The sequence below is a fragment of the Loxodonta africana genome, chromosome 8, assembly GCF_030014295.1.
Source record: "Loxodonta africana isolate mLoxAfr1 chromosome 8, mLoxAfr1.hap2, whole genome shotgun sequence".
Classification (NCBI taxonomy): domain Eukaryota; kingdom Metazoa; phylum Chordata; class Mammalia; order Proboscidea; family Elephantidae; genus Loxodonta; species Loxodonta africana.
This window is the reverse complement of record NC_087349.1, coordinates 45,998,901-46,015,941: the sequence shown is the minus strand read 5'-3', so window position 1 is coordinate 46,015,941 and position 17,041 is coordinate 45,998,901. Positions and strand designations below refer to the sequence as shown.

The 17,041-nt window shown below is 38.4% G+C and overlaps 1 protein-coding gene across 8 annotated transcripts in view; it reads right to left on the bottom strand.

Annotated features, from left to right (window-relative positions):
* The window catches only part of DNAJC2 (DnaJ heat shock protein family (Hsp40) member C2), a 45,665-nt gene that overhangs the window by 11,308 nt on the left and 17,316 nt on the right, over nucleotides 1-17,041 (bottom strand). For all 8 annotated transcript variants that reach the window (XR_010322663.1, XR_010322662.1, XM_064289892.1 and 5 more), the window contains 8 exons: nucleotides 13,931-14,072; nucleotides 11,947-12,027; nucleotides 6,437-6,502; nucleotides 5,854-5,945; nucleotides 5,643-5,764; nucleotides 4,948-5,097; nucleotides 1,232-1,320; nucleotides 1,089-1,158 (listed from right to left, as the gene is read on the bottom strand). Coding sequence is in view for 6 of the 8 variants with exons in the window: in XM_064289892.1 (XP_064145962.1) it covers nucleotides 1,089-1,158; nucleotides 1,232-1,320; nucleotides 4,948-5,097; nucleotides 5,643-5,764; nucleotides 5,854-5,945; nucleotides 6,437-6,502; nucleotides 11,947-12,027; nucleotides 13,931-14,072 (812 nt within the window). In the remaining 2 variants the exon portion in view is untranslated. The remainder of the gene's footprint in view (nucleotides 1-1,088; nucleotides 1,159-1,231; nucleotides 1,321-4,947; nucleotides 5,098-5,642; nucleotides 5,765-5,853; nucleotides 5,946-6,436; nucleotides 6,503-11,946; nucleotides 12,028-13,930; nucleotides 14,073-17,041) is intronic.

Genomic DNA, 17,041 nt, shown 5'->3' with positions numbered 1-17,041 from the left:
CACTGGTGATTTCTATTAAAAAAAGAAAACCTTGACTTTGTTTCTTCTGTCAGCGGCTTGCTATCTTGGAGTCATCTCTGACTTATTTCTCCCCTTCAATCCTTAAACCCAGTGCCGTCGAGTCATTAAAAAAAAAAAACCAATAAATTACCAAGTCCCAATAACTCTAACTTTGAAAGACTTCTGGTTCCCATTGCCACTTTCACAGTCCAGGACCTTACAGTGACATCCTTGTAACTAGTCACTTCCACCTATCTAATGCATCCTGCATACAAATGCAAGATTAATAGTACAATGCTGAATGCCTTGCTATTCAAAGGTCTGTACTAATAGAAATTGGTCATCATAATATTAAAAACATTCTGGAATCTAGCTTTACTTTTTCTAAACAACCTCTTTTCCTATCTATTCCCCATTAACTTTCTGCTTATACTTCTATTTTATAGTTCATGTTTCCCTCACCTGAACTGCCCTCCCCTTTCCTTCATTTCAACAAGGCCATTCCAAACCCTTCACACTTGAGTCTTCCCTGACCACTCAGATCTGGGGCTGGCACTTCCCCATCTAACCCACAGCATTTACTGTGGGCTCTCTACCTTTTGGACCTTAAGCCTTTTCTCTTCAACCTGTTTATGAACTCCTTTGTGGCAGCAATAGCATTAGGCATTTCTCCAAAAGGACCTAGGCACAATGCTACACATAGTAGCTACTAATACTTGTTGAACTGAATTGAATTTCTGGACCTTTGTAAAATAAAAAAGTGTAGACTAGAAAGAACAAAGATCTGTTGGTGCTAAATATTATCCTATGAAAATGCTCAGGGAATAATCAAATTTTTTTCTAACAGTTTTGCTAAAAGCTATGATTAACATGCAAGATACCACAAATCGAACACTATACATCTTAACAACCACACACACTAAATCTAATTTTACTCAACAATAGCACTTACTATAAGTGAGGGGACACAAAGTGGAATCTCTTTGCCCTTAGTAGCTTATATGTGAGGTGGGGAAAGAGGGAGGGAAAAGCGATAATATAAACAGAATTAAATGTGAGATACAGGTAGAAGTGATGAGTTCTATTACCTGTTTTTCCAGAGCAGCCTTTCCTACTTCTTTTGTAGACGAGGTGAGTGTTTCATTCAAGCACTGTAAGCTAAAGAAAAAAACAGATGAAACTTTACCCTAAGCACACAGGAAGACTTCAGTAAGCAGTTCGATAGGTATACCTTGCTAATTCAAGCCGATCACAAAGTTTTTCCACTTCTTCCATCATTTTAACCCTCTCTGCCTCATTGTCAGAAAAGTGATTCCAGGTCTGAAAGCACAAACACAAACATTTTCATCTTGTACCCACCAACAAGAACACATCCATAAACACAATTACAGAGCATGAACATTCCAAAGCCGCTCTGGAGGTGAATCTGCATGAGGGCCTTCTGACCATCACTAATCACATTCCCTGACCAGCTAGCAATTAAAGGCACTACCAAGAGGCAGGTGAGCAAACAGGAAAAAGCGGACAGTATGGTGGACCTCTGGATGTTGTAAGTCAGGATGATTCCTCAGAGATCCACTAGGATCAAGAAATTCTGTATGATCATTCAAATTAACATCTCTTTGGTAGGTTGGCTGTTTTATCAGTATTTACTGAACTGTAAAATCTAGTGAAATTTTTACATGTGAAATTAAAGAAAAAGATAATACAGTGTGTCAAGGAAAAGGAGGTATTAGCAAAAATTCTGATTATGCTCAGAATGGAACACCATAATGTTCCTGGAAATTTAAGTATTTCGGAAGTATTTCCACATTCTTTAAGGTGCTGCTGACACTGTCTCCCATTGTCCTTGCTTCCTTAATCCATGCAATCTGGCTCTCGCTAAGGTGCTAGTGCTCCTTTTATTGTTGACACTTTCCTATGCTTCCAAAAGCACTACTGATTTTCTTCCTCCTTGGCTCTTCTTCCCCTATTAGTACTATAAGTATTAGTGTCTGCAAGGGCCCCAGCCTCCACCCATCTCATTCTCTATTGTCTCCCTGGTGATATCATCCACTCCTCCCATGGCTTCTAGTGCCATTGAGATTTAGATAATGCTATGAAAATACCACTCTTCAACTCCAGACCTAAACTCCATCCCTCCTACTGAGTATTTCCCTTAAGTGTCATAAGAGGCTCAACATACCCAAAGCTGAATTCATTTTTCCCAAGCCTTTTCTTCTTCCTTTGTTTTCTATTTCATTGAGATGCTATCACCCATGCAGTATTCCATGCAGGAAACTGGGGTGTATGCCCTCATTCTTCCATTACTTCCAACATACGATCAACCCCCCAACAAGCTGTAGCCTATTCTACCTTCTAAGTATCTTCATTTCCTCTACCTCTTTCCATTCCCACAGTAGTTCAGGTTGTAGTCCTCTCTCACCTGGATTATGGTAAAAGACTCCCAATTGATCTCTTAGGACCCTAACCAAAAACAACTCAGGGTCACAGCTTAAACTCTATGGCAAGATATATGAAGTCCTTCGAGTACTGGCTCCTGTTACTTCTTCAGCTGCCTTTTGCTCTCTAAATCGCATTTCTCTGGATTTGTGCATTCTCTCGATGCTCCTTGACGACTCTCATCTCTAATCCTGTACATACTGCTTTACCTACTAGAATAGTAAGTCCTACTAGATCCACAAAGCCTTCCTTGACTACCTTGTTACATGCGTTCTCATCCTAGCACTCATCTTGAAGTATGTGAATTACTTATTTACTTGTCTATCTCCATCACTAACCAGTGGATTCCTTGAAGGCAAGGACTATGTCATCACTGTATACCCATCAATTATAACTGTTTGGCATGCAGTAAGTGCTCATCAGATATTTATGATGAATAAATGAATTCATGCTGGGAAGGAGCAATAAAATAAAGTCAACAAATGCAAGAACTTTTACTCTCATTCATGCATCACATCTCTAAGAACTATTCAAGCTTTCTATTTTCTAATTGTGCTTTTTAAGGTTTTTGTTGAGTACTCATTATATGTCAAATGTGCCAAATACCACATATATATTATCTCATTTAATCTTTACAACTCTATGACTTAAGTATCATTTTAGCCATTTTATGCTGTTAGTTAGAAACCCTGGTGGTGTAGTAGTTAAGGGTTTGGCTGCTAACCAAAAGGTCGGCAGCTTGAATCCACCAGGCGCTCCTCAGAAACACTTGTGGGGCAGTTCTACTCTGTCCTATAGGGTCACTATGAGTCAGAATCAACTCGACGGCAGTGGGTTTAGTTTTTGGTTTATGTTGTTAAGTTGGCATTGAGTTGATTCCAACCCATGGCAACCCCAAGTGTACTGAGTAGAACTGCTCCATAGGGTTTTCAAGACTGTGACCTTTTGGAAGCAGATTGCCAGGCTTTACTTCTAAGGCATCCATGGGTGGGTTTGAACAGACATCTTTTGGTTAGTAGCCTGGTGCTTAACCATTTGCGCCACCCAGGGAACCCTAACCATTTTATAGGCAAGGAAATTGCGGTACAAAGGAGCTAAGGTAACCTCCTGTGGATCCCACAGCTTTTAAGTGGTAGGGGATGAATGACTTCAAACTCAGGCAGCTTGCCCTGAGTCCAGTGCTATTTATCACTGTGATACATTGTATCCTTCTGAAAAGTATTTCTACCCAGGTGATAGCTGAGGAAAATATTTCATTTTCTCCATTTTGACTTTCCTCCTGCTTACCAAAATCCTGAAGAACTGTCAATGCGTGCATTTTTACTAACCTCTTTCAAAGCCTGGTGGCGTAGTGGTTAAGTGCTACGGCTGCTAACCAAAAGGTTGGCAGTTCAAATCCACCAGGCGCTCCTTGGAAACTCTATGGGGCAGTTCTACTCTGTCCTATAGGGTTGCTATGAGTTGGAATCGACTCGACAGCAGTGGGTTTTTTTTTTTTTTGGTTTTCAAAGCCTGTTAACGTATTAATATGTATGTACTGGTGTCTAGAGCCTCTGGACAACACATGAAAGATGACATAATTCTTCTATACACAGTAAATACGTACTTGCTGAATTTATACAACAGTACAGTAGACAACTCTAATATATGTCAGTCCCTACTATAGCTTGGGATTTCATTACTTTATTGAGTCTGTGCTGTTTTAAGGAACAATACTACTCCCTGACTTTAGCAGTTTAAAAAATGTAAAGACAAAAATACATTCCAAAGCTTCTCGGGTTTTTGGTCAATATTTTTTTAGTAAGGGTGTATTTGAATGCAAACTACTAGTGCTCATTCAAATCATATCCCTTGATCTAGACACAAATGAGAACCTTTAGGTCTTTGAAAACAACACAAGTTTAACTTCTAAGGTAGATTTTTTACAAAGATAAAAATTAATTTTACACCATATGAAGCAATCAGCCAAAACCAAATTGTGGGACATTCTACAGAAAAAATGATGTGGTTTCCCCAACAAATCAATAGCAAGGTGGCAATGGTAGATGGCCTATCGTAGAATAAGAGGGTCTTCAGAAACATAGTTAGGAGGCATAATAACTGAAGCCTTAAATGTACTGACCTTAATTTGATCCCAAACCAACTATAGAAAGACAATATTGAGATAATTAGGGAAGTGTGAATGTGGACAGGGTATTAAAAATTAGGGAAGTGTGAATGTGGACAGGGTATTAGGATATTAAAAAAAAAAAATTTTTTTAAGTTTGGTAATGGCATGGTGGTAGTATTAAAAAAAATTAAGAGTTGGATACTGAAAAATGCACCCACAAAATTTAAAAATGAGTTCATCTACAAATAAATTTACATTTTGAGATAAAATGTACAACTGATTAATTATACCCGTATAGTATTTTTAGTATAAGAAAAGAAATATTTTAAAAAGTTTAGTCAACAACCTGATTTACTTGTGGCCTAGTTTTTGTTCAACCACACAGTCTGACATACCTTGCATGAATTTCGAAGTTTTTGTCTTTCCCTCTTAATGGCTTTTTTCTGGATATCTTTCTCCTTCTTTGCCAATAATGCTTGTTGTCTAACTTCCTCTTCTTCTTTCTCTTTAGCTAACCGGGCAGCTTCTAATTCAGCTTGTCTTTGCTTTAATAATGGGGAATAAAATCATTTCAGTAAGAAAACTTGAATTTCTAAATGTTCTATAATCTTATTTAAAAAACTCAACCTTTTGGAGTGTTGACATGTTGTGGGGTTGTTAACCAATGTCATAGAACACTGTGTACTAACTGTTTAATGAGAAACTAGCTTGTTCTATAAACCTTCATTTAAAGTACAATTTAAAAAAAAATCAACTTTTTAATAAATTAGAAAAAAGTAACACACTTCAACTTAAGACTGAAGGCTGAACTGGGAAAAACATCTTGGGAAAGTTCTACATTTATTAGAAAAGGTAAAACAAGGTGTATTACAAATAAGCATAGAATTAAAGGATTTTACATAGACATCATGTTGTTACTCAATATAAATTCAGTGTTAAGGAAGAATCCTCTATCAAGTGTACCAACCTGTCATGATTCTATTCAGAGTAGGAGCCAATTCTCTGTTCCCAGGTTATGGCTTTATAATAGATCAGGACAGTAAAGAATTCATGAATGTTTAAAGTCCAACTTTATCCAATGTCATCTCACCTTTTCTTTAGCTTCTTGCTCCTTCCGTTTTGCTTCTGCTTTTGCTTTCTTCTCTGCTTCTTTCTTGGCCTTCTCTTCTTCCTTGAATTTTTTTATCCTTGGATCACAGCTATATGCATTATCTACCAGAAAAAAAGCAAATCTTTTAAATTTTTAGCACTCAGTTGAAGAAGTTAAAAAACAAAAACAAAAAACTATCAGTTATACTTACCAACCAGTGTTCTTATTCTGTTCATTTCTTCTTTTTTTCTTTGTGCCCTTGTTGCTCTATTCTGCTTTTCAATCCATCTTCTCTCATCACGACTATAAAATTGAAAAATATTGGAAACGAACTACTGTTTATAGATGGTATGGCTGAAAAATGTAGTATTTCATAAATTTATATTGTAAATAATGTCTTAGAAGGTTAAAATGTTATGTCACTATAAACATTAGTCAAAAGGTCTCTTTCTACTTAGTATTAATTTTCAGTAATTTTTTTTTTGACATTTCTGTCAGGACACTCCCTTATACACAGAGAGAAAACAAAAATAAAATCTAGGTTAAGCTACCAGAATAATATGCTGAATGAGGTTTACTGACAATTACATTCCTTGGCAATTTCTTAAGTGCATCCTAACCAACTACTGATTTGACCCTATCTACCTTAACTTGTAAGAAGTGATTTTAAACTATCAAAAAGCTCATTTAAAAAAGGACAGAAAAAAAAAATACATAGCCTATTTTTGCTTCATCACACACAGTATCAAAGAAATTACTAAACATCTTTCTTTATTGACGACTTGGAAACATACCATTCCGCCTTTTCTTTTTCTTCTTCATCTAAATAAGAAAATTCTCTCCAAGAATCAAAATTATACCTAATATAAACAGAAATAAAATAATATCAAGCCAAATCAAATAAAAAAAAATCCTTTTGAAATTAGGTTAGATGCATTAACTTTAAAAAACAGTAATAGCAAGTTGATGAGTTTATTTTTAATGGAGCCTCTCCCCCACCCCACAACTCGCCCATCTTTTTTGGTATAGAGCTAACACCATGCTTCATTCTCCTTTGTTAACATTTTTAAAATGAATTGTATTTGGCATGAAAATTTAAAATACACTCACAACCCCCAAATCAAAATCACACCTCCCTGCTAGCTCTTCTTTCTTAGGTTTCTCTCTTGCCCAGGACATAGTTTTTCCTGCCTTCACTTTCACTAATCTGTCAAGTTTTAAGGGAATTTTAAACCACACTGGTGGCATAGCGGTTAAGAGCTATGGCTGCTAACCAAAAGATTGGCAGTTCAAATCCACCAGGTGCTCCTTGGAAACCCTATGGGACAGTTCTACTCTGTCCTTTAGTGTCACTATGAGCCATTAGGAAACCCTGGTGGCATAGTGGTTAAGTGCTATGGCTGCTAACCAAGAGGTTGGCAGTTCAAATCTGCCAGGCGCTCCTTGGAAACTCTATCAGGCAGTTCTACTCTGTCCTATAGGGTTGCTATGAGTCGGAATCAACTCGATGGCAGTGGGTTTCTTTTTTTTTTAATGAGCCATTATTGACTCGACGGCAACGGTGTTTTTTTTTTTTTTTAAACCAGTAACTACTTACCATCAAGTTGATTCTGATTCCTGGTGACCCCTATGTGTGTCAGAGTAGGACCATGCTCCATAGGGTTTTCAATGGCTAGTTTATCCGAAGTAGATCACCAGGCCCTCCGGAATTCCAAGGTACCTCTGGGTAGCCACAAACCTCCAACCTTTCTATTAGCAGCCAAGTGAGCTGTTTGCCCCACTCAGGGATTAAGATAACTCTTACAATGGTTATTTTGCCTCTAATTTGTATCCTCTGCAGGTAAAAGCAACTACAACTGATATAACTAAATTTTATCATTTTGTTTTACAATGATTATATCTTTTTGTATTTACTAGACAATAAGAAAATATGCCACGTATAATACAAAGTAGCCACTAATTTTTGTTTATTACAAATTAATGGATTCATTACAGAAACAAATAGCACTGTCTCCTTCCTCATGTAAACAAGTACTTTTTAAAATTACTATTATACTTTTTTTAATTGTTCCTTAGATGAAGGTTTATAGAACAAACTAGCTTCTCATTAAACAACTACTACACATATTGTTTTGTGACACTGGTTGCCAATCCCATGCATGTCAACACTCTCCCCTTCTCAACCTAGGGTTCCCCATTACCAGCTTTCCTGGCCCTTCCCGCCTTCTAGTCCTTGCCCCTGGGCTGGTGTGCCCCTTTAGTCTCATTTTCTTTTATGGGCCTGTCTAACCTTTGGATGAAGGGTGAACCTCAGGAGTGACTTCATCACTGAGCTAAAAGGATATCCAAGGGCCATACTCTTGGGGTTTCTCTAGTCTCTGTCAGGCCTGTAAGTCTCGTCTTTTTTTTTCCTGTAAGTTAGAATTTTGTCCTATATTTTTCTCCAGCCCTGTCTGGGACCCTCTACTGTGATCACCTGTGTCAGAGCAACCGTTGGTGGTAGCTGGGCACCATCTAGTTGTGCTGGACTCAGTATGGTGGAGGCTATGGTAGTTGTGGTTCATGTACACAAGTACTTTTCATAGGAAGAAAGTTAATGAAAATGTGTTGATTCTCAGTGAATTCAACTGACTCCCCAATTTTCATTTTTATCATTACAGTATGCTTAATATCTAGAAATCTGGTTAATAGAAAATGGACTTAAAAAATCAAAATAGTATACAGGAGATACACAGCATAATGTAAAAACCGTTTATAATTTCTGAACACACTGACTTTAATGAGCGAAGGTTCTGTGATTCACTCACCCCTCAATTAACATGGTGTTTACTGAATCAAGGAGTAACTGGGTGATACAGTTAATGCACTTAGCTGCTAAACGAAAGGTTGGAGGTTTGAGTCCACCCTGAGGTACCCCGGAAGAAAGGCCTGGTGATCTATTTCTGAAAAATTAGTCATTGAAAACCCTCTGGAGCACGGTTCTATTCTGGCACACATACGGTTGCCATGAGTTGAAAATGACTTGATTGTGACTGATGTTGAATCAAGGTCTTATTATTTATCTTAAAAAAATTCAGAACACAGAAAAGGAAGGGATACTTCCTAATTCATTCCATGAAACCACTGTAACTCTGATATCAAAACCAGGGAAAGGCACCACAAAAAAAGAAAATTACAGACCAGTATCCTTCATGAATATAGGTGCAGAAATTCTCAACACAATTCTAGCCAATAGAATTCAGCATCATATCAAAAAAATAATACACCAGGACCAAGTAGGATTCATACCAGGTATACAAAGATGGTTCAACATTAGAAAATCAATCAATGTAATCCACCACTTAAATAAAAGAATCACAGGATCACCTCAATAGACACAGAAAAGGTATCTGACAAAGTCCAACACCCATTCCTGATAAAAATTTTCAATAAAATAGGTATAGAAGAGAAATTCCTCAACATAATAAAGGGCACCTATACAAATCCAACAGCCAACATCATTCATAATGCAGAGAGGCTAAAAACATTCCCCTTGAGAACAAGAACAAGACAAGGATGCACTTTATCACCACTCCTATTTAACACTGTGCTGAAAGTCCTACCTAGAGCAAGAAAAACAAATAAAGGGCATCCAAATTGGTAATGAAGAAGTAAAACTGTCCCTATCTGTGGATGATATGATACTATACATGGAAAGCCCAAAAGATTCCATGAGAAAATAACTGGAACTAAGAGAAAGATTCAACAGAGTAGCAGGTTACAAGATAGACATACAAAAATCAGTTGGATTCCTATAAACCAATAAGGGGAATGACAAAAAGGAAATCAGGAAACAATACCATTTATAATAGCCCCTAAAAAAAAAAAAACACTTAGGAATGAACCTAACCAGGGATGTAAAAGACCTATACAAAGAAAACTACAAAACACCCCTGCAAGAAACCAAGAAATCTACATAAATGGAAAAACATACCATGCTCATGGATAGGTAGACTCAACATTGTGAAAATGACAATTCTACCCAAAGAGATTTACAAATACAATGCAATCTCGATCCAAATACCAACAACATTCTTTAAAGAGATGGAAAAACTAATCATTAACTTTATATGGAAAGGAAAGAGGCCCCAGATAACCAAAGCACTACTGAAAAATAAAGTAGGAAGACTCAAACTACCTTATCTCAGAACGTACTATACAGCTACGGTAGTCAAAACAGCCTGTACTGGTATGACAGATACATTGACCGATGGAACAGAGTTGAAAGCCCAGATGTAAATGCATTCACCTACGGTCACCTGATCTTCGACAAGGGCCCAGAGTCCATCAAATGGGGAAAAGGCAGTCTTTTAAACAAATGGTGCTGGCAAAACTGGATGTCCATCTGCAAAAAAAAGAAACAGAACCCATACCTCACACCATACACAAAAACTAATTCAAAATGGATCAAAGGCCTAAATATAAAGCCAAAAACTCTAAAGATCATATAAGAAAAAAGAGCATCAATGCTAGAGGCCCTAATACATGGAATTAACAAGAAACGAACTGTAACTAACAACACACAAACTCCAGAAGATTAGCTAGATAATGGGACATTCTAAAAATTAAACACTTATGCTCATCAAAAGACTTCGCCAAAAGAGTAAAAAAGAATCTACAAACTGGGGAAAAATTTTTGGCTATTATAAATCTGACAAAAGTCTAATTTCTAAAATCTACAAGAAAATCCAATACCTCTACAACAAAAAGACAAATAATCCAACTAAAAAATGGGCAAAGGAAATGAACAGACATTTCACCAAAGAAGACACTCAAGCAGCTAACAGACACATGAGGAAATGCTCGCAATCACTAGCCATAAGAGAAATGCAAATCAAAACCACTATGAGATACCATCTCACCCTGGTATTACTGGCACAAATCAAAAAAAACAGAGAATAACAAATGTTGGAGAGGCTGCGGGGAGATTGGTGCTCTTATGCTTCTGGTGGGAATGTAAAATGGTACAACTATTTTGGAAAATGATATGGCACTTCCTTAGAAAGCTAGAAATAGAAATAACATATGATCCAGCAATCCCACTCCTAGGAATATATCCTAGACAAATAAGAGCTGTCACACGAATAGACATATGCACGCCCATGTTCACTGCAGCATTGTTCACAACAGCAAAATGATGGAAACAACCTAGATGCCCATCAACAGATGAATGGATAAACTACAGTATATAAACACAATGGAGTACTACACAACAATGCAAAATGATGAATCTGTGAAGATCTTACAACATGGACGAATCTGAAGAGCATTATGCTGAATGAAATAAGTCAATCACAAAGGACAAATATTGTATGAGACCACTACCATAAAAAACTCATGAAAAAGTTTACACACAAAAAGATACAATCTTTGATGGGGGGGTGGGGATGGAAAAACACTAAACAGACAATGGATAAGCGGTAACTTTGGCAAAGGCTAAGGCAGTACACAGTACTGGGGAAGCCAGCACAACTTATATAAGGCAAGGTCACGGAATCCCCACTGACACATCCAAACTCCCTGAGGGACCGAATTATTGGGCTGAGGGCTGTGGGACTAGAGGAACATCTAGCTCAACTGGCATAACATAATTTATAAAGAAAAAGAGTAGCATCTGGGGTCTTAAAAGACTGTGAGCAGCCATCTAAGATATTTCAGTGGTCTCAACCCTTTGGGAGCAAGGAAGAATAAAGAAAACTAAAGACACAAGGGAAAGATTAGTCCAAAGGACTAATGAGCCACAACTACCACAGCCTCCACCAGACTGAGTCTAGTACTACTAGATGGTGCTGGGCTACTACCAATGATTGCTCTGAAAGGATCGCAATAGAGGGTCCCAGACAGAGCTGGAGAAAAATGTAGAAAATTCTAACTCACAAAAAAAGACCAGACTTACTGCCCTGCCAGAGACTGGAGAAATCCTGAGAGTATGGCCCCCGGACACCCTTTTAGCTCAGTAATAAAGTCACTCCTGAGGTTCACCCTTCATCCAAAGATTAGACAGGCCCATAAAACAAAACAAGACTAAAAGGGCACACCAGAAGCAAGGACTAGAAGGCAGGAGGGGACAGGAAAGCTTGTAATAGGGAACCCAAGGTCAAGAAGGGAGACTGTTGACATGTCGTAGGGTTGTTAATCAATTTCATAAAATACGTGCACCAACTGTTTAATGAGAAGCTTTGTTCTGTGAACCTTCATCTAAAATACAATTAAAAAAAAAAAAAAAAAACATTGACAGTACCATAGAAACAGTGTATTCACTTACCAGAAGGAGTAAAATGCATCTACATCTTCAAATGATGAATTCATATCACCAAGTTTAGGAACATTCTTCTTATTTGACCACCTGAAATAGTTAAAGAAAAATATGATTAAAAAATTTTACACAAAAATTCAAGAGACAGTCTAATTTGTTATAACAAGCAAACAAACTGTTTTTACTAATCATGCTAAAATGTCTCTTTTTCCTACAACCTCTAAAATGATAATATGGATCTGGGAGGTCAGCAGTGATGCCCTGAACAAAGTAGGGGCAATAAAAGAGAAGACAAAGGTAGGCTCAGGTGGAACAGTCCTGACCATCAGGTTATCTTCAGTTTTATGAAAAACAGGGTTGTAGCAGTTGCCAGGCTGTCTAAGAAAGTTTTTGTTCTAAGAAAGTAGGAGCTAGTCCCCTTCCCCAAGCATACTTATTGCTGCCCCTAAGTAGACAGCACAGAAGCAAACTGTAGGCCTAGCCTTTTTAAAAAATACTCAGAAAAGGGAACTGATGCCCCCTTTCCACCCTAGTTGCCACCATCTTCCACCTGAGTCAATTTCTAGGCTCAGTACTCGGTCCATCACCTCAGGAAGGAATCCTGAGGCTGCTACTGACCCATGTTTTCCTCTCTATGAAACCATCCTACAAAAAAAAAAAAAAAAAAAATACACTTTTAATCACCTTCAACAAGGTTATAAAACAAATGCGAGGAGAAAAGATGGAGGGAATATTCGGCTACGTCAAGTTTCTAATCAAAGTAGTTCTCAAACTTGGCTGCATATTAGAATCATCTGGGAAGCATTAACAAACCCTATATGCTCCTGATCAAAAGGGGGGATTTGCAGAACAGAATGTCAAACTCTAACAGAATCCAGATTTTCTGGAGCCAAAGAGCCTGGATGAACCCCTAAAACTATTGCCCTGAGATAATCTTTAAACCTGAAACCAAACATATCCCTAAAATCCTCTTTAAACCAAGCAATAGTTCAGCTATTGCTAGTAAAGAATGTCTGCCTTGAGCACTGTGCTCTTTTAAATCTAAAGAATGTCTGCCTTGAGCACAGTCCTCTTTTAAAATCTATCTATATGGGATCAAATAGACAAGAGCAACTTGATAGATAGGAAATTTAGGGGCAGTGAACTTTTGTCAATGGGGGAGGGACAACATGGAAAAGGAGGGTGAGAATGGCTGCACAATTTGAAGAATGTGATCAGCATCACTGAATTGCACAGGCAGAAACTGCTGAATCGGTGTATGTCCTGTTGTGTATATTCTCAACAACAAAATAAAGTATATTAAAAGACAACAAAACCTCCAAAAACTCTATGCCCACTCCAAATCAATTAAATCAGAGCCTCTGAGATTGGGACCCAGGCACCTGGGGTTCTTTAGGCTTTCCAGGTGATTCCAATGTGCAGCCAAGATGTGTTCATAAAAAAAAAAAATCTTCCAGGGCAGAGAAAATAAAACATGTAGATTGATATTGATATACACTACTTTAAAGATAGACTTTCTAATGAAAGACATTATATATGCATTACTCTTATCTAGAAATCATCCTTCATCAAAGAAGCCGTATGATAATCAGATGCTCAAAAAATAGAATAAAAGTTTTTATTAATTGATAACGGGCCAAATCAATCAGTGCACTCATTAATAAAGGGGAAGCACAAGGAAGGGAAATTACTATCACCTATAAAGTCTGCTATTGTTCTTTCCTGCAAAGGAAATTGAAAACAGAGAGAAACATCACTTGAGTTCTAAAGTGCTTTCACTATGGAAAGGAAGAACTTCCGTTTACAGAGCAAAATAAATGTGCAAAATGAACTCACCAAGGGCTCAATATTGCAGAGAAAGAAAAAAAGGAAGAGACTGTGGAAATTTTCTAATGAAAACAAAACCATTATCAGAGGAAAAAAGCAGAAACCTGGAAGACTACAATAAGCAAGCCAACAGAGCATTATAACCAAAAGGCAAACTTTAACCCACCTGGAATTTCTTTCAAACACGGGGGAAAATACTTCGAAGAAATTGTCTTTTGCTTCACTTTTGGAAGGAACTGAATTATCAAAAGTAGGATCTACACTGTTAAATGCTCGTCTTTTCACTGGATCAGACAACATTTCATAAGCTGAGGAAAAAAATCACAGTCACATCACTATGACTCTGTACATCTTTTTTTCTGTGAGAAAACATATTTTCCCATTAAAAAAAATTATTAAATTTTCATATATAAAAATTACATGAGTAGGGAAGATTTAATTTAGGAGATGACAGCTCTAACACTACAAGCTATAATCATATTTAAAAAAGTACTCCTGGGAAAAGGTCTGCATTAGTACTCTCATCATTAAATATAATACCTACATAAACTAACTCTAAGATGAGATTCTCTTAAGAATTACCTGAAAACGAAAACCACACCCACTGCCACTGAGTCCATTTCGACTCATAGCAACCCCACAGGACAGAGAACTGCCCCATAGGGATTCAAGGAGTGGCTGGTGGGTTTGAAGTGCTGACATTTTCATTAGCACCCTGAGTTCTTAATAACTGCACCACCAGGGCTCTCAAGAATCACCTGAGGATCTTGTTAAAATGCAGACTCTGAGTCAGTAGGTGTGGGGTGGGGCCTGAGATTTCCCATTTCTAACAAGCTGCCAGGTGTTAGTGATGCTGCTGTTTGTGGAGACCTCACTTTGAGTACTGAGGCTCTAGGGAGACTGCTAGAAATAACCTGACGGAACAGAAAATGTTTTAAAATGTTATATGTTGTTGTTGTTAGGTGCCATTGAGTCAGTTCTGACTTACAGCAACACTAATGTACAACAGAGTGAAACACTGCCTGGTCCCGAGACAGCTCCACCATCCTTGCTATGTGTGAGCCCATTGTTGCACTCACTGTGCCAATCCATCTCGTTGAAGGGTCTTCCTCTTTTTTGCTGACCCTCTACTTTATCAAGCATGATGTCCTTCTCCAGGGACTGATCCCTCCTGATAACATGTTCAAATTACTTGAGACCAAGTCTCACCATTCTTGTTTCTAAGGAGCATTCTGGCTATACTTCTTCCAAGACAGATTTGTTTGTTCTTCTGGCAGTCCATGGTATATTCAGTATTCTTCACCAACACCATATCTCAAAGGCATCAATTCTTCTTCAGTCTTCTTTATTCATAGTCCACCTTTAGAATGCATAGGAGGTGATTAAAAATAGCATAGCTTTAGCAGGACTCACCTTAGTCCTTAAAGTGACATCTTTGCTTTTTAACACTTTAAAGAGGTCTTTTACAGCAGATTTGCCCTATGCAATGCATCCTTTGATTTCTTCACTCTTGCTTCCATGAGTGTTGACTGCAGATCCAGTAAAATGAAATCCTTGACAACTACAATCTTTTTTCCATTTATCATGATGTTGCTTATTGGTATCTTTTCCCCTTTTATCATGATGCTGCTTGGTCCAATCGTGAGGATTTTTATTTTATTTTAAAGTGTAATCCATACTGAAGGCTGTGGTCTTTGATCTTCATCAGTAAGTGCTTCAAGCCCTCTTCACTTTCAGCAATCAAGGTTGTGTCATCTGCGTATCACAGGTTAATGAATTTTCCTCCAATCCTGATGCTCCTTTCTTCTTCATATAGTCTACCTTCTCAGATTAGCTACTCAGCATACAAACTGAATTAAGTATGGTGAAAGGATACAATCCTGACACACACCTTTCTTAACTTTAAACCATGCACTATCCCCTTGTTCTGTTTGAAGGACTGCCTCTTGATCTAAGTACAGGTTCCTCATAAGCACAATTAAATGTTCTGAAACTCCCATCTTTGCAATGTTATCCATAACTTGTTATGATCCACACAATCAAATGCCTTTGCATAGTCAATAAAACACAAGTAAACATCTTTCTGGTATTCTCTGCTTTCAGCCAAGATCCATCTGACATCAGCAATGATATCCCTGGTTTCACGTCTGCTTCTGAATCTGGCTTGAATTTCTGGCAGTTCTCTGCAGATGTACTGTTGCAACCATTTCTTAACATCTTTAGCAAAATTTTACTTGCATGTGATATTAATGGTACCGTTCGCTAATTTCTGCATTCTGTTGGATCACCTTTCTTTGGAATGAGCACAAATATAGACCTCTTTCAGTCAGTTGGCCAATTAGCTGTCTTCCAAATTTCTTGGTGTAGATGAGTACTTCTCGCACTGCATCCTGCAGTGTGATGGATCACAGGGATTGGTCAGTTTTGCCATCCTGCTAGGCTTAAAATGAGCCATTCCGGGAATGGGAGGAGAGAATCTCACCACCACTAAGGAAGAAGAGCCAGGATCAAGAGCGTGTCCTTTGGACTGGGATCCCTGTGCTAAGAAGCTCCTGGGACCAGGAGACCAAGAGAGAAAAAGACAGAGCCAGACAGACAGGAAGATGTGTAACACTGAAGATGGCAGAAGGAGCGGCAGGAGGTACCTGCAGGAGATGGCACAGTGGGCTTCCTGGCTGATGGCTTGAGAAAGCTGAGCACCTTTGGGCAGGCGGCTTACTGGAGGAACAGGGTGCCTTCAGGCATTTGGTGGAGCCAGGTTGGCTGACACACGGAGCTAGAGCTGAGCCCCTTTGGGCCAAAGCTTACTGGTGAAGTGCAGCACTTATCGGGGAACTAAAAGAGCTCTGTGATACTTGCCCAAGCACGGCAGAGGCTGAGCAACAGGGACAGGGACGCACGTAGGCACAGCTGGGAAGAGGCCGTCATGATGGAAGAACTGTATCCTGAGCACTAGTGAACCTGAATTGTAACATGTTCCTTTCCTAATAAACCCCATAACTATGAGTATGGTCTGTGAGTTCTGTGTGGCCATTGCACTGAATGATCAAATTCAGCAGAGAAGTAGAGAGTGCTGTGGGAGAAATAAGTGGTATCAGAATTGACAAAGACAGCTGAGAGAGGAAGCATGTCTGACCTTTGCCTCATAGGAATAAGCCCTGGGCTGTTGATCTTGATTCTCCTTCCCCCCGTGACGGCAGAAGACGTCAGGCACTGCCCTGATCCTGGCACCTTCACACATCCGTTTCTTGAAACATTACAATTGGTATTCCGTCAA